At 41.7% G+C, this 22,625-nt stretch overlaps 1 protein-coding gene across 4 annotated transcripts in view; it reads left to right on the forward strand.

Moving 5' to 3' along the window:
• The window catches only part of sfmbt2 (Scm like with four mbt domains 2), a 192,442-nt gene extending 178,087 nt beyond the window's left edge, over positions 1–14,355 (forward strand). For all 4 annotated transcript variants that reach the window (XM_080207712.1, XM_080207714.1, XM_080207715.1 and 1 more), the window contains exon 21: positions 7,555–14,355. In XM_080207712.1, coding sequence (XP_080063838.1) covers positions 7,555–7,695 — 141 coding nt within the window. In that variant the 3' untranslated portion in view covers positions 7,696–14,355. The remainder of the gene's footprint in view (positions 1–7,554) is intronic.
• Positions 14,356–22,625: the final 8,270 nt, after the last annotated feature.

Genomic DNA, 22,625 nt, shown 5'->3' on the forward strand with positions numbered 1-22,625 from the left:
TGCCATTGTCTTTTCTGCTGTCTTAAATCAAGACTGGATGAGCTGTCCTTTTTAGACTTTGTAGCATTTTGAGTGGCATACTAAGCCCACGTCATTGGGCTTTTTAGAGACAACCACATTACTGTCGGTCTGGAGTCACGTGGGTCAGACTAGTTTAGGATGGAAGATTTGCCTCCCTAGAGGATCTTAATGAACCAGATGGGTTTTTACAATGCACAACAGATTCATGGCCACTATCACTGAGACTAGCTTTTAATTCCAGATTTATTTAATTGAAATCAGTTTCCACTAGTGGCCATGTTGGGATTTGAACCCATGTCCCTACATCATTAGAGCCTCTGGGTTACTAGTCTTGTGACATTACCACCATGCCACTGCCTCCCCGTAAATGACTGTCAATTTGAACGTTAGCAATAATAACATTATTATGTCACCCTATCACTATCAGGATGGTAGAAAGTGCACTTGATGGAATCCTCTTTGTCACCTGCCTTGGATCCTAGGTGCTTACCCCATCCCAAATTCAAATCAGCCCCAATCAGTTTATACTTCAACAGATTACTCTCCAAAGGTGTGCCAAGACCATCATTTTACATTATGTTTACCACAAATTCTCTTTGTCTCTGAGGGTAGAATTCTCCGATCTCGTTCGGTCCTGCCTCACCGCCGGTGAGAATGGAGAATTTGGCACTCAGCCAAGCCTCCGTTCACTGCGGCGGGTCCGGAGAATCCCAGCTGTGGGCGAATCGGAGAATTCTGGCTACAAGCAAGGTTTCTGGCTGAACTCTGTGATCAGCATACAGCAATTAATGAAAGTTAATTAATAAAGACCTGGAAGACCATTTAATCCACAGAAAAATTCATGCAGAAATGTTGTCATTAGGTGTAAATATGAAGTGGCTCTTTACAATGGCAGAGTTTGTGCCAGATATGAGTAGATTTTCTGTCATAATTTAGGTGCGAATAGCAGGAAAATTCAGATCTAATTATTGTCCTCTGGTTTAGTGATCAAAATTAGTTGACCCAAAATCAGGGAATGAATAAATGAGCTGGATTTATCCTGACTCTGTCCACCATGTCTAAATGTGTTGAAAATAAAAGTTGAGGTGACCTGCTCCACAAGGGTAGTTAAATGTGGCTGGTGTGTGAATACACCTTTGCTACTCTTAAGCCCAGTTTATCAAAGGTAAAAACACTAATGAATAGAGGCTTCATAATTCTGAGGTTGAAGCCTGATATTTTTCAGTAAATCCAATTTTGGGGGAAAAGTATGCAAAAGAGAACTGCAGAGGTTTTATAAATTAGCTTTATGGTTTAATTTGAACGCAGCAGGCAATTGTACTATTTGGACAGACCAGATAAAATAAATTAATAGTTCAAATGGTCATTAAACAGAGACTTTAAAAGTACTCATGCAGAGCGCTGTAGTATACCATAGATCAAGGCCATATTAAAGAACTTCAACTCCACTGTAACAGAATCTTTGCTTTTGGCACTCATCAATTCAGTGTTGTCAGTATAAGTCATTAGAGTTATAAGTAAGCCTCTATCTAACAGTTTTCCGATATTTAGGATTGATTTATGACCAGTGGCACATATCAAATAGATTTCAATAAGGTTTGCTGACAGTTTACATATATGAATATCTAAAGAGGAACAGGAACATTATTTAGGCTGTGGCACCCGTTAGTTCATTGAGTGGCATATTTTAAACTTCTAGTGAAAAAAGATTTACTGTCCCATATTGTAGAAAAGAATTGAATGGCAACAAATTAAAATGGTGTACATAGATCATAGAATCCTACCATGCAGAAAGAGATCATTTGGCCCATTGGGTCTGCCCTGACCACAAACCCACCCAGGCCCCAACCCCGTGTGTTTACCCCAGCTGGTCCCCCTGACACAAAGGGACAATTTGGCATGGCCGATCCCTCGAACCCTTACATCTTTGGACATCTTAGTCTGTTGTTTCCCAAAGCAGGAAAGCACTATGCACCCTATGAAATACATCAGAGCCCTCAAAGATTTCAAGATCCCAACGCAAATCCTTGCACTGTGGGTCACTTGAGTTCTAATGCTGCAGAGAAATCACTCCGACTTCGAGAAAGGTTCAGTAGGGCCAGTTTCAAAGCAGAGGCCCAACCTACAGAAACATTCACTAGCGTGCAGGTTACAGTGTCACTGAGCCACTTTATTGATCAGAGAGTATTGTAACATGCTGTTGGTGAATGGTTAATGGTCCAGGAAGTTTCAAGGGGCCCAACATGGAATTATCTCACAGATACTGAGCGTCCGTAATTGCCTGCTTTGCTCAGCTGTTGCATCTGCACCGTTAAACTCAATTACGTGACAGATATGCACAGTACCAGGATCTCCCATGAATATGGTTCTGCGCTACTGGACGCATTGGGAACTAAATTCCAACACACTGTCACAACAAACTTCCGCCATCCCCCCGCACCCCCTGCCCCCCTTCCACCCCTCCCTTTGCCTCCCTATATTCTAATCGATATTCTGTAAACTGTGTTTGCCTTTATAGGCCCTGTTTCTGATCCAAACTTTCCTCTCACCTGACGAAGGAACAGCGTTCCGAAAGCTTGTGGGTTTACTATCAACTAAACTTGTTGGACTTTAACCTGGTGCTGTGAGACTTCTTACTGTAGTTCCGGTAGCAGCCGCCAGTCCGTTTTGGCTCTGCTCGGACTACAGAGCTACTGACCAATCAGAATCGCTGCCATCTCTCTATGGTGGGGCTTTCCCCAAGATGGTGCAGAAGTCCCACTTTAAATCAACCCAGGTTACTCCCAGCATAACATCACTGCTTTCTAGTCTCCCCATAAAATCCACCATCGCGCATGTGTAACAGGCTTTGATTTAACTAGTTAAAATGCTAATTGATGCAGATGGTAGAGTGTTGGAAGTTTATATGTACCATATTTGGTGTCCCTGCTGTGAGAGTCTCATCAACACTCCTCTTTTGCAAAGTCAAAGTTTTGAATTCTGGTCTTGTGGATCCACCTTCTTAAACTCCGTGCAATCATCTGTGTGATCAAAAACGTCCAGACGTCATGCTCTGCTTCCACTGCACTGCACTGTGTACTTAATCTGTAATGTCCTTTGTTAGACAATGGACAAAACATTGGAAATAACATCAGTGGGACTTTATCATCTGTCAAGATTAAGTATAGTTTTGTTGTCCTGAACTTGATAGAAATCAACGAGCTTACGTTGAGGTTTCATTTGAAGCAATTTTTTAAAACGGCATCTAGGCCTTTTGGCTAAAATGCAAGTGAGATCAAACACTGGAGGGGGTGCAATGCCTGCTCCTATCAGCTCCTATCATGTAGATCGAGTCCAAAACAGGACGAGGGCAGCCTGTCTTGTCAGCTTGGATCTGTAATGTCTCACTGACTGAAACTTTGAGTTGGACTTTGGATATAGCTTAAAAACATTTTTTAGAAATACATTGATTAATCAAGGACAGTCCCTGTGGATTTGCTAAAGGAAGGTAAATTGCCCCTTACTATCTGGGGGATTAGAAGGTTAAATACATGGATATACAGGGACAGGGCCTGGGTGGGATTGCTGTCAGTGCAGACTCGAAGGGCCGAATGGCCGTCTTCTGTACTGTAGGGATTCTCTGATTGTATTCTATGATTCTAAGATCATGGCTAGAATTCTCTAATCTCGTCTGTGTTTGGGATTCTCCATTCCTACTGTTGTGAGTGGAGATTTGGTTGAGCACCAGGTTCGCCATTCTGGCTGGCAGCAGTGGTTTGATGTGCGACGTCAGAATAATTCTGGTCCATGTTGGCCTAACTTGTTGAGGTAACATGGAGGGCTGATGAGGAATAATGCATTTATGGTCTGCAGGAGTTTAGCAAGGCTTTTGACAAGATGACAAACGACACTTTGGTTACAGAAGTAAACGCTCAGGGGAATCCGAGGAAGAGTGCACAGCTGAAACCAAAATTGGCTCAGTAATGGGAGGTATAATGGCTGATGAGTGGTTGTGATTAGAAAGCTGTTTCCAGTGCATTTCTGCAGAGCACTGCATTAGTTTCTTTGCTTTTTTTCATAATTTTAACTGAAACAAAGGGGGCATGATTGACAAATTTACTGAAGATACTAAAATGATCTTAGTGGTTGGTAATGTAGATGAAAGATTCCAGTAAGATGTCAATGGACTGATCAGGTGGGCAGGAAAGTGCAAATAGAATTCAATCTGGAGAAGTGGAAGGATAATACATTTGGGAAGGGCAAATAAGGCAAGAAATTGCAAAATAAATGATAGGATTCTGAAGTGTAGAGAAACGGAGGGACCTTTGTCCGTAGGTCACTGACAGCTAGGACAGGGAGCTGGGGACAGCACAGTGGTACAGTGCTTAGCACTGCTGCCTCACAGCGCCAGGGAACCGGGTTCAATTCCAGCCTCTGTCTATACGGAGTTTGCATGTTCTCCCTGTGTCTGCATGGGTTTCCTCCGGGTGCTCTGGCTTCCTCCCATGCTCCAAAGATGTGTGGGTTAGGTTGATTGGCTGAGCTAAATTGACCCTAGTGTTAGGAGGATTAACAGGGTAAATATGTGGGGTTATGGGAACAGGGCCTGGATGGGATTGTGGTCGGTGCAGACTCTATGGGCCAAATGACCTCCTTCAGCACTGTAGGGATTCTAGGGCTAAAAATGGTTAAGAATAATGATTTTACAATTTTAGAAGAATGAGGAATAGATAAGATAGAAGCAGGGAAGCTGTTTCCACTGGTGGACGAAACTAGAACTAGGATCCATAGCCTCGAAGTAAGGGGAAGCAGATTTCGGACTGAGTTCAGGAGGAACTTCTTCACCCAAAGGGTTGTGAATCTGTGAAATTCCCTGCCCAGTGAAGCAGTTGAGGCTACCTCGTTGAATGTTTTTAAGGCAAGGATAGATAAATTTTTGAACGTGTAAAGAAATGGTGAGTGGAATCGGCTGCCGTCGGTGGTGGTAGAGGCGAACTCGCTGGGGTCTTTTAAAAGACTTCTGGATGAGTATATGGAATCTAATGGGATTGGGGGTTACAGATAGTTCAATGGCTTGGTAGGTATGGATGTGATCGGCGCAACTTGTGGGCCGAAGGGCCTATTTGTGCTGTAGTGTTCGATGTTAAATTGGGAGTTATGGTGAACAGGCGGGGAGCTGAGTCCACAAAAAGATCAGCCATGATCTTATTGAATGGCGGGGCAGGCTGGAGAGGCCAGATGGCCAACTCCTGCTCCTAGTTCTTATGTTCTAAGGAATATTTTCTCTCATCAACTGATATATTGAATATAAGGACAGAGACAATATGCTATAAATGTATAAAGCATTTGTTCGGCCTCACATAGAGAATGTTCATGCAATTTTGGTCACCTCGTCACTGTAAGGATGTGATTGCACTGGAGTGGGAACTAACAAGGTTATGGGGGATGCTGCCAGGGTTGGAATATTTTAACCTTGAGAAGAGGTTAGACAGGCTGTGGTTGTTTTCTTTGGAACTGGGGGCTAAGGTGGGGGGAGATTCAATTGAGGTGTACAAGGTTATGAGGGAACTAGAAAAGGAAAAAGCACCTGGGCAGGACTTGCCATGCAACATGCCACGTGTTTCACAGGGGCAGGAGGTGGCCCCGCCGTTGGCCGGCAGCAGGATCTTCTGGTCCTGCCATTGTCACTGGGGTTTCCCATTGAATGTACCCCTCACCTCCATGTGCCATTGGCGGAAACAGACGATCCTGCTGGCATGAATGGCCAGCCCCTATATCCCATAACAGAGGTCACTAGCTAGAGGCCATAGATTTAAAGTAATTGGCAAAGGGGTTTCTTTTCACCCAGGGGCCAGTGGGGATCTGAATCTCATCGCCTGAGAGGTCGGGGAGTGGTAAAAACCCAGATTGTATTTAAAAAAAAAGTATTTGGATATGGACGTGAGATCATGTGACCCAGCCATGGAGCAAGAGCTGGAAAGTGGGATTAGGTTGGAAAACCAGCATAAGACCAAATGGGCAGAATGGCCTCCTTGTGACCCCTACATTTCCATCATTCTATGTTGTTTACACTTCCAAATAATTTGTCATTGCATCAGAGAACAAATGGCTGCTTTTTTTTAGAATTAGAACCCCTACAGTGCAGAAGGAGGCCATTCTACTGCACCGGTCAGACTCCCACCCAGGTCCTATTCCCGTAACCCTATGTATTTACCCTAGCTAGCCCCCTGACACCAAGGGGCAATTTATCATAGCCAATCAACCTAACTCGCACATCTTTTGGAGTGTGGGAGAAAACCGGAGCACCCGGAGGAAATTTATCTGTCTTCGAATGAGAAATAGCCATGTTTTATTGAGTGGTTATTAACAAGGTTTTAGGAGGCCTTAACAATCTAAGATTGTGAGGTTTTCTACCCATGTTAATGACAGAACATGTGTTTTCTTTTAACACTGGGCAGAAAGCTGAACAGTGCTAATGAAACAGCAATTGCTCTGACCACATATAAATCTTTGGTACATTTCCTTGATATAAAAAGTTGACCATTTTTAACTAACTCTTAATGTGAAACATCTTTAAAATACATTAAGGCATAAATCAGTGAAATTTAATTCCAGAAGGGCTATGCATTAATAATTTGCCTCCTGTTCTCATAATAGTAAACAAAAACCTAACCTTGATTCAGCCCATCTCTATTTCTGGCAGGGGAACGGTTTGAAGAGGTCTCTCTGTTTATTCAGTTGAACATCATGTTCTTTCTTTCAACTATGAATCACAATGCGGTGTTCATAGAACCAGTACAAATTTACTTTCAGAAATGTAAAACGCAGCCAAAATAAATACACAAACTGATTCCCTGGCTGCATTCACACTTATAAAACTGCCAGATGAAGCAAGGTAAGTTAATATAGTTCTTCGCTATGACATACATTATTATAACCTATGTAAATGCAATTGAAAATGGATTATTGCACCTTTCCTGGCACTTGCCTTCTCATTGCTCCAGAGAGAGCCCCGAATAGAAGACCAATATGCTATTTGTTAGGCAGTGTGGGAGTTCTGTTCAAGATGGAAACGGTATTACATTGGCAGATTAGAGCAGTTAGCCATTATAAGGCGGTGGGCTGGCGCAGTGGTTAACACTACTGCCCCACAGCTCCAGATATCCGGGTACAATTTCTGGCTTGGGTCGCTGTCTGTGTGGAATCTGCACGTTCTCTCTTTGAGCGCGTGGGTTTCCTCGAATTTCCTCCCACAGTCTGAAAGACGTACTAGTTAGGTGGACCAGCCGTGCTAAATTCTCCCTCAGTGTCCCCGAACAGGCACCGGAGTGTGGCAACGAGGGGGTTTTCACAGTAACTTCATTGTAGTGTTAATGTAAGCCTATTTGTGACACTAATAAATGAATTAAACTAAAACTGAACTATTTCGATGTGTAAATAAAATGAATTAAGAATTAAATTCATCTTGAGTTTACAGTATGTGCAAAAGGCAGTTTTAATGTTCTGAATTCAGTGAATTATTGGAACATTTATTTACTCTTATCGATCCCACAGGACATTGATGGCCAGGCACTATTACTCTTGACGCTGCCAACAGTCCAGGAATGTATGGAGCTTAAACTCGGCCCGGCTATCAAATTATGTCATCACATTGAACGAGTGAAGATTGCTTTCTATGCACAATACGCTAACTAACTGAATTTGCCGTGATTCCTTTTTTTTGCCCAGAATCATTCGAAAATGAACACTGGACCCAATGTGTTCAGATTTAACGCAACAGACAGATATTTATCTGAAAACTTGCCAGCCAGAGAAATGCTGTGAAATAAACTTAGTGAGCATTTTTTTTAAAAAAGAAATTCACTGCTCACATTGAGTAATTGATCAACATGAAGTAATAACTTAATATAACTGCAAACGGGCCTCTTTTACAAGAAGATGGATACTACACATATTTCAATGGGATCAGTTGGCATGTGACGAAGACACAATCAAATGTGCACCACTTCAGAGATTTCTGGAGAAGTGCGGATTTCAAAGTGATGACGAAAGCTGCGTTGTCAAAGATTCTTTATTTGGCCGGCTTTCAAAACCTGCCAAGTCTTCACCCGTTAATTCCCGGTTAATCAAAACGGAAGAACGTACACAAATTGGAACCAACAGAGCCTGATCTTGGAGATATTGGATATACTTCTGACAACAATCTGCTGTGCTCTCCAGTTCAATGGTCTCTCTGTACAATACTCCTGCTCACTTTGATTTGGTTGTGTTTTATACTTTGTCAGTTGGTACTAAATGTTATCAACTTGAGTTAGAAGGAGAATGTTTAACTCCCGTGGCACTGTGCTGTTTAGTTTGGGATTGGGACCAGAAAATATGGTGGAAGAGTAGTTTTACTGTGCTTTGTTTTGCGGATGTCTTTTAAACCTGCGATCCGACGACACAGGCAAACAGTTAATCCAATTCGAGCTCCCTGAAGTTTGCTGAGATCAAGACTAGCTTAATGAGCTAGAGCAAATTATCGTAATGAGATTTGAGTGTGAAATTTCTCTACAGGAATGCGTTTTAATGATTGGTGTCTAAAAATAAGGAGGTTTCATACCCTGGTACAGTATAAATTGTGAGAAAAAATGAAAAGTTATAAATGGTTTTACAAGAGAAAAGGATTTTGTGAGGGTAGCGTTATCTAAATTCCAAATATTAGCACATCCATATTGAAAATGTAGTGATTAACTGTTACTGCACCGCAGTGGGTGGGTTTTGCTACATTATATATATATATAAACTGATTTCACAACATTACTTCCACCAACATCTATAAGATTAAGGTGAATTGAATCAGTTGGTTGAATATTTAGAACATTTATAATGCAGTACAGGCCCTTCGACCCTCGATGTTGCGCTGATCTGTGAAACCAATCTAAAGCCCATCTAACCTACCCTATTTCAATATCATCCATATGTTTTTCCAATGACCATTTAAATGCCCTTAATGTTGGTGAATCCACTACTGTTGCAGGCAGGGCAATCCACGCTCTTATTACTCTCTGAGTAACGAACCTACCTCGTTGCAGCATATCCTTGGAGGAAACATGATGGGCTCAAGAATGATTCTTAAACCCATGTGTTAGCGATCTCTACTCACTAAAAATGGCACATTTTCAAACCGACATTATGAAAAATTGTTGGAGAAAACCTTTTCCTTTTTTTTTAAACATCCAGCATAGATGTGCCAGTCAGTCAACAGAAACAATACTGTAGAATATCAAAATCACACGAAAGACACATGATAATTTCAGTGACATTTTTATGGATTAAGTACCCCAGTTTAAAAACTATCCTATACAGCTTACCTAGATTTTGAAAATCTAGATTTTGATAATTCCATCTGCACAGTTAAAACTTTTTTATAAAAATTGCAATTATTTAGCTCCTTAAAACATTGTCACTCTATCAATACAGCAAATTTCTATTTGGAGTGCAGTGACTTCTTTGGAACATTTTTACAGTGTAGACTAATATATAATTAAATTGTGATATTTCTGAGAGGCATGATCCTTTTCTTAAGATAATCCATCCATTTGTTTTCCCCCTTGTTATAGAAGAGTTTGTATAAAAATAAAACATATTTGGGACAAATATAGCTGTAGTGTATATCACACCTTTGCAAATCCCATAAGAACGGTATTAAAAATTGTCTGGGCTTCAGATTTCTCTACCAAGGGCCACTTAATGTTAAAGAATAACTGTGGTGATTACTGCCACTTGGCAACCCTTGTACTGTGCGCGTCAGAGACAGATTGTTGAAGGGTTCAGGTTTGCTTAACTCTTTGTGCTCAAAGAATTTTGTTGCCCTAAATGTGACATAAAAGTTAAAGGCCGGAATTTTACCGGTATGCCCACCCTTACTCTGGGGACAGGCGAGGCTCGGAGAACAGTATTCTCCATTGGCCTCAGGGGTATTGTACGAACCTCGGGCGGACGTGCTGGTAAAATTCCACCCAAAGTTACTAGTCATTTAGCTAAACTGCTCATCCAATCTTTTGTGAGTCATTCACATTAATATCTAACACTTGTATGCATTTGGTCTAACAGCCCCTAGAATGAGTGTGGTTATCTTACTCATTCATTTTGAAGCCAGCAACTACCAGGTTGATCTGAAGCTGGCAGACTGCAGAGAGCATGTTCCAGTAAAACACATGCTGGCTTGCCATAAATCGCAGAAATTCAACGCCACTGATGCTCGCCTTTCAATAATGCAAAAACAAATCTTTGGATTAAAAAGGCCTGTGACATGACAAAGTTATGGACGAAAAAACACAAAACCTTAGGAGGAAGGGAGGGAGAATTCTCCCATCCGCCCGCTACGGGAATCGTAGAGGGTGGAGGGAGGTGGGGAGCAGGGAGACCACGCAAAGGTACACTGACCTTGAGTGGGACTCTCCAGTTTCGGGGCAAGCGTAGCCGGAGAATCCCTCCCCAAATCTTTAAACATTACGCTCTGTCTCACATCGTGGAGTAAAATCATGTTGTATGTGCATCTTCTATGTGAATTCTTCAGAAGTACAAAATCTATTGTTAAATTTTTTGTTGCAGTGCAGAGAATTCAAATTTAAGTACGTTAACGAAAGTGTCTATGGTAATTAGGAGGGGGGGGATACTAGTTAATTAGTCATTCATTACTTTCATCCTTCTTAATCTTTTGTGTGGTGTATGAATGACAAATTAATACATTTGATTTTGAAAAAAATCATGTCCTAAAAATGCCAAGCAAATTTTAAAATCCAACCTTTTTTTTAGTGCAATCCTGTCCCACATATTAAAAAGAAACATTTCCACAACAGCATGTTAACTTTTTTTTTAATAATCTCATTTTGGTAACCACCAACTAATTTCAATTTCCTGCACTAAATAAAAAAAACCTGGCATGAACCATTCAGACTTGGATGTGGCCTTGAGTGCAGGTGACACATCCAGAGGTTGAATTGTCTAAATGGTCAAAAGGGGCATATTTAAAACCAGAAATGTTTAAAAGGTATGAAGGCTTTGAACATGCTTTTGAGTTCATTTTATTTTAAAAATTTTATATTTTTAAAGACAAAAATGGAGAAAATGCCCTCCTTTAAAATATCCAGCTTAATTTTCAACATTGGAGCAGACTTTAATAATGATCTCTGTACTCACCCAGGAGATTTGATTTTTAAAATTTACATTTTCTTTCAGAAGAATTCACATTGAAACTATATGGGCTTAGAAACAGTTGTATGCAAAGGACCTATTGGAAATTATAAAGTCATCAGGATCTAGGACATTTACTTTGGAGTAATGTGGAGGTGTTCTTCACTGTATAATGTACCATTTACAAAGAAGGAGTCCATTAAATATGTTAAGAACATAGAACGTTTCATAGCTGCTAGGCTCTTTGTTGACTAATGCTGGAGCCACATCTATAGGGGCTGCTATTTGCCTGCAGAATTACCTCAGCAAAGGGTCATTGTTACATTGACGTTGGTAAGATTGGTCTGTGGGAACGATGTTGCATTTCTAGGTAATTTTATGAAATGAACCCTACTCATTTTGAAAATACAAATATGGTTGGAAACCTGGTATAATCTCTTGATCTGTATTTACAGAAAACATACTTGGAAAAATTGAGTATTGTTGGTATTAATTGGAGCAGGATTTAAAAAAAAAACGAATTATTTAATTCCTTACTAATATAATAATGTGTAATGAATGACTTTCCTCTCTCGCCATTCAATCCAGTAACAACATTCTGCCGCAATGGTTTTATATTAGAATAGGCAACTGTCCTAAATGAATATATTAAAGAATGTCAGCAAATGAAGCAGCTGGGTTTTCATGAGGTTAAAGTCAACGCCACTATGCAAGAAATATTCAGGAAGGATGCATCCATTGTAAACACTTGGAAAATTGATGAATTTCAACTTCAGTGAGGACGCAAAATGGGCAACGGCAAATCAGCAGTTTTCCATCAGCCCGATTGGAAAGAATGATTTGGCAGTTGTATAATTCACCAGTGTGCCCACTTTATGCCCTCCCAATGTTGAAGTTCACCCCATTGGTGATAAAAGATTTTGATGTACTAGTTGCTGCAGAGCAGTTGTTGATTTTTGTTTATCTTACTTCTGTATGGACTTACAGTTTGTATATGTGGTAAGAAAATTGCACATTCCATTTTAATGTGTATATGGTGTTCAATTGTTGTATTTTTTAAACAGAGTACATATATCAGAGTGTTTTCTTCCCCAGATTAGTAGAATAATGTGCAGATGACACTGAAGGTAATGTGTGGAACTGTGCATTGTATTTAGTTACCTTGCATGCTATGCTTAATAGAACTGTAATAAATATTGCTATTGCTGCTTAATTTCTGAAGGACGGTATCCTGCTTTGTTAACCTACTCGGTCTTTTTACATTTTGTATATATTTGATGAATTAACCCTGAGCTATCCACATGTTTACAGCCTTTGTCAAGTATCAAGCATATGTTTTCTGAAGCTCTGTTTAGTTCGTTAGTTCCATTGCCAGAATCTAATGTTTGTACAACCAAGGAAAAAGATGCAGTGACCTAATGTTCATGATATTACGTTTAGTCGATTATAATTTTGGGTAAGAAAAATGCTTTGAAGGCTTGTCAAAGGATTGTGATATATATTGTAGAAAATGTTATGTAATTTTTCAGTAATGATTAATTGTGGACCAGGACAGTGGATGCTATCATATTTTTTAAAAAAAAGATAAAACACCAAAGAATTACTGCAATTACTCACTGGGCCCACTTTCTATTTTATGAATGGGCTCATTTGCATTTTCTATGGCATCTTTTACTACTAATGTGTTTGTTCAGCTGGTTGGAATTTTAAGATTATCAGTGAGAAGTGACTCAAGATTTCCTTCTCGCTGAACAGACTGACAATAGGAAGGGCACAAAAAAAATTCTTAACTCTTCACAAGTAAGCACAAACACTGGTTATTTTTGCACTATGATGATTACCAAAATAAAAAAAATTATCAGTGCATCGATGAGAAAGCAAGAAATGTGCTGCCATTATTTAATTCGGATATAGCTCCCGACTGCGATCTACAGTGGTGGAGTGGTTTCCTGAAACAATGTCAGTTGTTAGAGAGAATTTGTGGTTATATCATGGTCAGGTTGGCTACGAATTTTTGTCTCTGAATGTTAAAGATGTCAGCAATTGAGGTGTACAAGACAAAAACCTTTGCAGCACTTGTATAAGGGAACTGTTTTAATATAAAGATAAAACCTTCACGTTTAAATTGTCATGCCACTGTTTAAACTTAGATCAAATTAATGATTTTTTTTTTAAAACCTGATCAGTTGTGCATTTAGTGCTGTGTGCTAGTCCCAGGGTCCTCAGATTAGCAGCAACCAGATTAGGTTCTCCCAGTATGTACAGATCATTCCACCCCCGGCCCATAATCCCATCCCCCTCAATCCGTAAACTCACTTTATTAGTATCTGTATTTCTCTCACGACCTTCTGCAAAAATATTTCGGGTAGAGTACAGGCTATCCGATCAGAATGATGCAGCCTCTGCACTTTCTCACATCTCAGAAATTCACAGAATGTATCATTTGCTCGCGATCAAACGTTAACCGTGGCTAACACAAATGGTCTTTATGACCAAGAACAAGGTTTTTATTTGAAGCAGCTTATTGGGTCACCTCGGAGTTGCCGTCGTTCTGAGAAAGTGAAACTGTGCAACACGTGGGGAACGGTCTTTGATTTGAACAATCACTTTATTTACGTTCCACGTTCAAGTTTTGGATTTAAAGAAATGTTTTGTAACTGAAAGGAATAAATGTTGAGGGGGTGGAGGGGGAATTAATCAGTAAAAACAAACCTCACAATACTTTCCTTTATCGTATGGAAATACTGTGTAGATGTTGCTTCGAAGACAGAAACCTAAGTTTTCTGACTAATGTTGTACTGTTATGGTTAACAGCATTGAAGTAAGTCAGAGAGGAAAATTTAGGCTAATTTGTACTGAATTTACATACACACTGCTTGCTTGGAGTTGGTACTGTGCTCAGAGCAGATATTCTGCATATTGAATAAGTTCTTTTAGCTCGCAAACTAATATGAATTTTCCTGTTTGAACTGCCATTTCTCTTCTATGTTTCCTGATTGTTTACTGTTTTCCCTTTGTCTGCACGATTAGGTTCCTGGCCCAAGAAGCTTGAAGAGCATATTCTGTATATACGTTTCCATGTAAATAAATAAAACCTTTATTCAGAGCTATATTTTGTTTTTTTTAACATCACCCTTTTTACGTTGCAAGACGTCTAATAAAAGTTATTAAAACAGAGCTCGTGTTCAGCTTTCATTTTTGTATCACTAAAATTGGTACCTCTTTTTTTTTAGAGTTTATTTATTCGTGTCACAAGTAGGCTTACATTAACACTGCAATGAAGTTACTGTGAAAATCCCCTAGTCGCTGCACTCCGGCAGCTGTTGGGGTACACTGAGGGAGAATTTGGCACGGTCGATGCACCTAACTAGCACGTCTTTTGGAGGAAACCGGAGCACCCGGAGGGAATCCACGCAGGCAGTAGGGAGAACGTGCAAACTCCACGCAGACGGTGACCCAAGCCAGGAATCAAACCTAAATTCCATGGCGTTGAGGCAGCAGTGCTGACCACTAAATGCATTCTGAATAGGAATTATGAAAAATATGAATTGTAACTGGTGACTGTAACTCCACAAGTTTAATTGAGGACCACATTCAAAACAATAAGTGAACTGACTAGAAATTAAATCTCAAGTGGCAGCGCAGGTGGATAAGATAGTCAAGAAGACATATGGCATGCTGGCCTTCATCGGTCAGGGCATTGAGTATAAAAATTCACAGGTCATGCTGCAGCTGTACAGAACCTTAGTGAGGCCTCATTTGGAATATTGTGTACAATTCTGGTCACTCCACCAGAAGGATGTGGAGGCTTTGGAGAGGGTACAGGAGAGATTTACCAGGATGTTGCCTGGTCTGGAGGGTATTAGCTATGAGGAGAGGTTGGATAAACTCGGTTTGTTCTCACTGGAACGCGGGAGGTTGAGGGGCTGACTGATAGAGGTTTACAAGATTGAGTGGCGTGGACAGAGTGGATAGTCAGATACTCTTTCCTCAGGTAGAAAAGTGAAGTATTAGGGGATGTCAGTTTGTGTGTGGGGAAAGGTTTAGAGGAGATGTGCGAGGCAAAGCTTTTTTACACAGAGGCTGGTGAATGGAATGCACTGTCCAGGGAGGTGGTGGGAGCAGCTATGATAGCAGCATTTAAGGGGCAGCTAGACAAATACATGAATAGGATGGGAATGGAGGGATATGGACTGTAAGTGTGTACGGTTTAATTTAGGCAGGCTTGGAGAGCCGTAGGGCCTATTCCTGTGCTGTACTATTCTTCGTTCTTCTTTGTTCTATACATAATTCCTTCCTGCTAAACTCAAGCTCATGCATCTAAGTCTAATTTCTTTCGTAAATAACCAAACCATGAGTTATTCTCCAATCCATGGACATCAGTGAGCAATTGAACTTTATCATTGGTGAATGAATGGGCTATTTCCCTCAGCACTCTGGGGCCAGTGGCATCTGGCTTTCCAGCACAACCTTGGCTGTGTTGATCTTTATAAAATAATTAATGTGGTCACTCCGAATGAAGCAGTTTGCAAGACAAACTGGGTCTGCGATATTGTCCTCGGAAGTGATAATGCAAAATATCTATGTAGGTCATCTCCTATTGTTTTTACTTCTCCGCACAACCGAGATTAAAGAAAAAGGACTTGCATTTATATCACAGGATGACCCAATACTTTCCACTGCCACTGAATGGCTTTTGAACTGTTGTGTAAACAACTCCTTTAAAGGACCAAAGCAGTGCTCCCTGATTCCAGCCACAACTGCAAAAGTTCAATATTGTTTTCACCAGAACTGATTTAATTATCCACAATCTGATGTTGACTTGTTTTCTGGGTAACTTAATATTTCATAGAATTTCTACGGTGCAAAAAGAAGCCATTCGACCCATCAAGTCTGCATTGACTCTCCGACGGAGATCTTACCCAGACCCAACCCCCATCCCTATAACCCCATGCATTTACTCCACCAATTCCCCTAACCTACACAGCTTGGGACACTAAGGGGCAATTTAACATGGCCAATTCACCTACTCTGCACATCTTTGCAAGGAAACCGGAGTATCTGGTGGAAACCCACACAGACACGGGGAGAACGTAGAAACTCCACACAGACAGTGATCCAAGACTGGAATTGAACCAGGATCCTTGGCGCTGTGAGGCAGCAGTGCTAACCACTGTGCTACCCAGAATTTGCAAGTTAATAGATTTTATAAATTAACACTTCTATAAATAACCTTGTTCGGATCCAGAACACAATGATCGTTGCAGATAGACACAACCACAGAAATATCATGGGTTCTTTGCCTGCTCACTGCCTGTTTCTGATGAAAACACAGCAGCTGAGAATGTTGGAGGAAGGATATTCTCCCTCATTGATAACTAAAATTCACCCGACACAATTTTGATGCTGAGATGCCAGCATTGGACTGGGGTGGGCACAGTAAGAAGTCTCATAACACCAGGTTAAAGTCCAACAGGTTTATTTGGAATCACGAGCTTTCAGAGCGCCTTCATCAGGTGCGTGGCTATCTTACCCGAGGAAGGAGCAGCACCCCGAGCACTTGTAATTCCAAATAAACCTGTTGGGTGTTGTGAGACCCCTCACTGATAGAACTTTCACGCTGGCCTGTAACTAAGTGAGGAACAGACCCACCTGCAATATGCACATGGCTGCTTCAATATGTGGATTGAGCTTCCAGCAGCACACCTACTGCAATTGTCTGGCTGAAATGTGTGGAGTGTGCCCCGTGCCTACTCTCCCTCTTTGTACCAGGTGTTCAACTTCGACCTGTTGCTGACCCATGTGAGACCCCCACCACCCAGCGCTGACTTTACATTTCATTATTTGAACATGGTCGTGGGCTGGGCATTTGGGGAATAAAAAATGTTAACGATTTGTCAAGGGTCACAATCTCTTCCCTCTGTCATTGACCAGCTCTCACCAACTTCCAGGTGGACGGGACGGTCACAGGTAAGTGGGGAGGTGGGTTTGCTGAGCGTGCCACAGATATTTTTATATTTAATCAATCGCATCTCGCTGCTAATATTTTCCAAGTAAGAAGTCTCACAACACCAGGTTGACGTCCAGCAGGTTTATTTAGAATCACGAGCTTTCGGAGCACTGCCTCTTCATCAGATGAGTGAAGAGGTAGGTTTCACAAAGATGGCATATAACCTGAGACTTCTTACTGTGCCCACCCCAGTCCAATGCCAACATCTCCATGTCAATATTTCCCTAAAGAAGACGCATTGTATGAATTGTAAGGAGCATTTGGATTCTGTTTCCACAGAATGTGATCCAACCCAGCGTGTCACTTTATATGAATCCTTATCTAAGAAGCACTTCATGCAGCTCTTTATTAAGAGATGTTATTGTAGCATTAACCATTTAAACTGGGAGTCCATTCTATAACTCCAACAGAAAAAACATTCCTAAAATTTAGTTTAAGACTTTAGGCACCGAATACTTGCATTCCTCTTAATCCACACTCGTATGTGACCTATCTGACTGTACATGTCTCTCACCGACATGTTGTTATACATGCCTCTTACTACATTCAAAGTTGGATGTTCTGAACTTAGCTCAGACACTGAAATAATGAGGAGAGAGACCAGAGGCCGGAATCTCATCCTGAAGGCAGCTAGTGGGAGTTGGGAAAATTCTCGTTTGTGACCCACCTTGGGCAGAAGTGCCTGCAGGGATTGGATTTTCGATGTACGGAGGATTGGGGTAGCCTGGAATCAAGCTAACTAATCTGGGAAAAGATTTACAGTCACATAGGCTGCTAGATGCAGAAGTCAGCTGTTTAAAAGGCCCATCTATGTGGTGTGGAGTTTCATTCCAGTTAAAATAAAAACATGAGGGCCTTCCAGACCCCACGCCTCACAGCACCCAAACACCCCACACCCAGCCATGTTTCCTCAAGCCCAGCATCGAACCCTCAGACCAAGCTAAGCCCCTCCATGCCCACATGGTCACTCAGTCCACTTATGCCAAGCTGCAGCACTTCCAAGAGGGTGACACAGTGGTTAGCAGTGCTGCTTCACAGCACCAAGGACCTGGGTTTGATTCCCGACTTGGGAAACTGTGTGTAGTTTGCACGTTCTCCCCGTGTCTACATGGGTTTTCCTCCAGGTGCTCCAGTTTCATCCCACAATATAAAGATGCATAGGTCAGGTGGATTAAGAGGTTAGGTAGAATATGTCTTCCCTGCAATGGGGCTGGACAGGTTGGGTTTTGACTGGAACCAACCTACACCCTAAGAAGGCTTTTTGGAAAATCGGTAACCCCGAGAATAGGGTTCGGAATCCCAGACCTGACCTGCATTTTTAAGAGATTGCCGAGTTATCCAATCTGGAGCCGGGAGAAAACTTTTCACTCAGAGCTTTGGTGAAGTATGAAGTTCATTACCACAGCTAATGTTTCAGACAAAGATAATTGTTCCCCTTCAGGAAAATTGGACACATGGCTACAGGGGGAGAGTGGGGAATTGGAATTTATTTGTTCATTTGCTCTAGCAAAGAGTCAAGACAGACAAAATTGTACAAATGGCTTCCTTCTGTGAATTAAATGTCTATGTTCCATTGTTCTCTCTGTCTTTTCTGCAGTGAAAATGCTTTCAGTTCTCCAAGTTTCACCTTGTAACTTGATAGAATCCCTACAGAAGGAGGCCATTCAGCCCATCTGCACTGACCACAATCTCACCTTGGCCTTATTCCCATAACCCCACACATTTACCCTGTCAGTCCCCTGACATTAGGGCTAATTTAGCATGACCAACCAACCTAACCCACATATCTTTGGACTGTGGGAGGAAACTGGAGCACCCGGAGGAAACCCACGCAGATACGGGAAGAATGTACAAACTCTGCGCACACAGTGACCCGAGACCAGAATTGAACCTGGATCCCTGGCGCTTTGAGGCAGCAGTGCTTACCACTGTGCCACCGTGCCCCCTTAAACTTTCAATCCTAAATCCTGTAATCACCCCTCAGCAACTCTTTGCAGATACAATCATAGCGCTGTTAGCAATCAGTGTTAATTGAACTTATTTGTGCATTTTCATTCGCCTGACACTCGTCTCCTTTGACTGATCCCATGAGCCAGAAGCAAGTATTTAAGCTTAAATTCAACTCGATATTATTTACTTTGTGTGAAGTGAAACAGTTTCCATGTTTATAGACTGTCTGGTTGCTGTTGTCGACCTCAGTGTTCATTCTGTTCAAACGTGATGCCAACTGACAAATTTACACCCACTGTCAATGGGACGACACGGTGGCACAGTGGTTAGCATTGCTGTCCCACAGCGCCAGGGACCCGGGTTCAATTCCTGGTTTGGGTCACTGTCTGTGAGGAATCTGCACATTCTCCCCATGTCTATGTGGGTTTCCTCTGGGTGCTCCAGTTTCTTCCCAAAGATGCGTAATTTAGGTGGCTAAGTTGCCCCTTATTGTTGAGGGAGAGGGGGAGAGACTAGCTAGGGTTAAATGCATGGGATTATAAGTTGGGACCTGGGTGGGGATGTGGTCAGTGCAGACTCAATGAACCGAACGGGCTCTTTCTGCGCTGTAGGTCTTCTATGAACTCTATGTTCTGAAATTGGAACCAGTTGAGACGAGGACTAGGATTGTTTCTATGATCCAGGAATATGGGAGGAAGAAAAGACCAGGATATTAAATTTGATGATCAACCATGATCAAAATGAATGGTGGAGCTGACTCGAAGGGCTGAATGGCCTACTCCAGCTTCTAGTTTCTGCTTCTTGGTGTCTATGACACACTGTGCTAGTGAGAAATGAGCAGCACTGAATTACCTGGCAACCCTCATTGCTACAGTAAAAATAATGTACAGCACCAATATTCACTTTCAGGTGAAAATGAGGGTGAGACTTGCTGAACAGCAAAGGTGTGCGAGGGATGTGGAGGCAGCAACTGGGATCACTGAGAGATTGGATGGAGATTGGGAGGGCTGGGGTATAAGGTTGGAATGATACGGGCCCCTTCCTGTGTACACCTTGAGGTCTGAGAGCAGCCAGACTTGGGAACAGAGCACAAGATCGGAATAGATGTGAACAGAAATGGTGGGATCATAGACTGATAGAAAGGTGAGTGACAGAAGGAGGCCATTTGGCCCATTGAATTTACAGCAGCTCTTTTGTAGAGCAATTCAGTTAGTCCCATTCCCTTGCTTGTCCCCATTTTCATGCAATTGTCTCTCTTTCAAGAATACATTCAATATTTTGTTATTTTTCCCTTCTGAAGGCTACTATTGAATCTGAATTCACCTCCATCAAACAGTGCATTCCAAAATCCCAACCACTTGTTGCCGTTGGTTCTTATATCCAACACCCTCATTGACCTTTCAACCTTTGGTAATCATTTTCCTTCATTTACCCAAGAACAAAGATCAGTACAGCACAAGAACAGGCCCTTCAGCCCATTAAGACTGCACCGATCACATTGTCCTATCTCAACCAACCGCCAATATCCCACCATTCCCCATCTGTCCGTATGTCAATCCAGATAAGTCTTAAATGCCGCAAACTTATCTACCTCAACCGCCGCACTTTTTGATTTGATCTGATTTATTACTGTCACATGTATTAACATTCAGTGAGAAGTATTGCTTCTTGCACGCTATGCAGACAAAACATACAGTTCATAGAGAAGGAAAGGAGACAGTGCAGAATGTAGTGTTACAGTCATAGCTAGGGTGTAGAGAAAGATCACCTTAATGCAATTAACTTGGCAATGCATTCGAGGCTCCAACCACCTTCTGTGTAAAAAAATGTCCCCTGTACATCTCCACTGACCCTTTCCCCCCTTATCTTGAACTTGCGTCCCCTTGTGATTGTCATTTCTGCCCTGGGAAAAGGCTTCTCACTGTTCACCTTATCTATTGCCCCTCATAATTTTATAAACATCTATCAGGACTCCCCTTGGCCCTCACCTTTCCATGGCGAACAATCCCAGTTTATTCAATCTCTCCTCGTACCCTCTATCTAAACCCTTCAGAATTCGAAAGGTCATATTTCCTTCTGCCCTCTTCTCATAAGGAGGTAAATCAGGAATTCTGGAGCACGGCAGATCCAAGCAGGAGAGCCTAGCAACGGGCAGGAGGGCCTAGCAACGGGCAAGATGCCATCATTTGTGTGAAATCGGGGATTGGGCGTGCTGAATTTACTTTTAGCAAAATCCTGCAGCTCCTGAGTTGAATAGTTCTTGTTTTTAAGTAGTTTGCGTTATCATTTGGGGGGAACCAGACTTGTGATTGAAGCATAAAAAGGGAAAATCCTCAAATTGTTAATAGCAAGCGCAGTTTACGTCCTGGACTCAAAGTCCCTAAAGGTTCAATGGAAGACGTAGGGCATGATTTTTCAGCTGTGCCCACTCTGAAAAATCCTGCCCGAGATCAACGGAACTCTGCATGGTCCGTCCCCCATCCGCTATCTTTCCTGTGGCAGGTGGGATGGGAAAAATTCCCTGCTAAATGCCTCAATACTGAAATATGATTTCTGTGTCAGCTTTTAGAATTTCCTGGTGATAACTGCATTTCAAGCTCTGAAACTTCCTTTACAGTACAGTCACGAGGAGTCTTTGTGAATCACTGATTCCTTCAGCCACTTAATATCAAAACTGCACCTTAGTAAAATACTGTGCTGCAGGGAATACCTTTGGCCTCTAGAATCGGCTCGGGAATTATCAAAGAAAAATTTTCATGTCAGAAAAATTACAGATGTTTGCCTTTTCCTCACTTTTTAACTATTTAAATATTGCCATTGCTTCATTAAAGAACAAATTGAATTGGTGTATTTGCCTGCCTATTTATAAAAAGGTATTGATTTGAAATAAATTTATCATCAGTCGCTTCTGCCAGGTCACAAAGTACACGCAGGTGGGCTGGGCCATTTTGTCCACCTTACATTGTCCTTTGAAATAATCCTACACGCTGGGAATCTCCACCCTCGCCCAAGGCAGGGATTCTCCAGTGCTGCTGCAGTGAGTGCTGTTTTGTTTGGGTACCAAAGTATTTTCAGATACTACTGATACAGGCTCAGCAATTGGACACTGAGGAAGTTTTGGACATTCGAATAACATTTATGGACAAAATTTATAAGAAAGATGATCTATTAAAGGCATTTGAGTCAGGGTCAAATTGGTACCAGGCTGATTCTGGAGATGGCACGACTGATGTATGAGGAGAGATTGACTAGGTTAGGATCGTTTTCACTGAAGTTCAGATGAACGAGGGGGGAATCTAATAGAATATAAAATTCTAACATGACTAAGACAGGGTAGACGCAGGGAGGATGTTCCCGATGGTGGGGGAATCCAGAACCATGGGTCACAGTCTGAGTCACAGTTTGGGGTAGACCATTTAAGATTGAGGCAAGGAGACAGTTCTTCACCCAAAGAGCCTGTGGAACTCATTACCACAGGAAGTAATTG

The sequence above is a fragment of the Carcharhinus amblyrhynchos genome, chromosome 19, assembly GCF_965287045.1.
Source record: "Carcharhinus amblyrhynchos chromosome 19, sCarAmb.v2.hapA, whole genome shotgun sequence".
NCBI classification, from domain to species: Eukaryota; Metazoa; Chordata; class Chondrichthyes; order Carcharhiniformes; family Carcharhinidae; genus Carcharhinus; species Carcharhinus amblyrhynchos.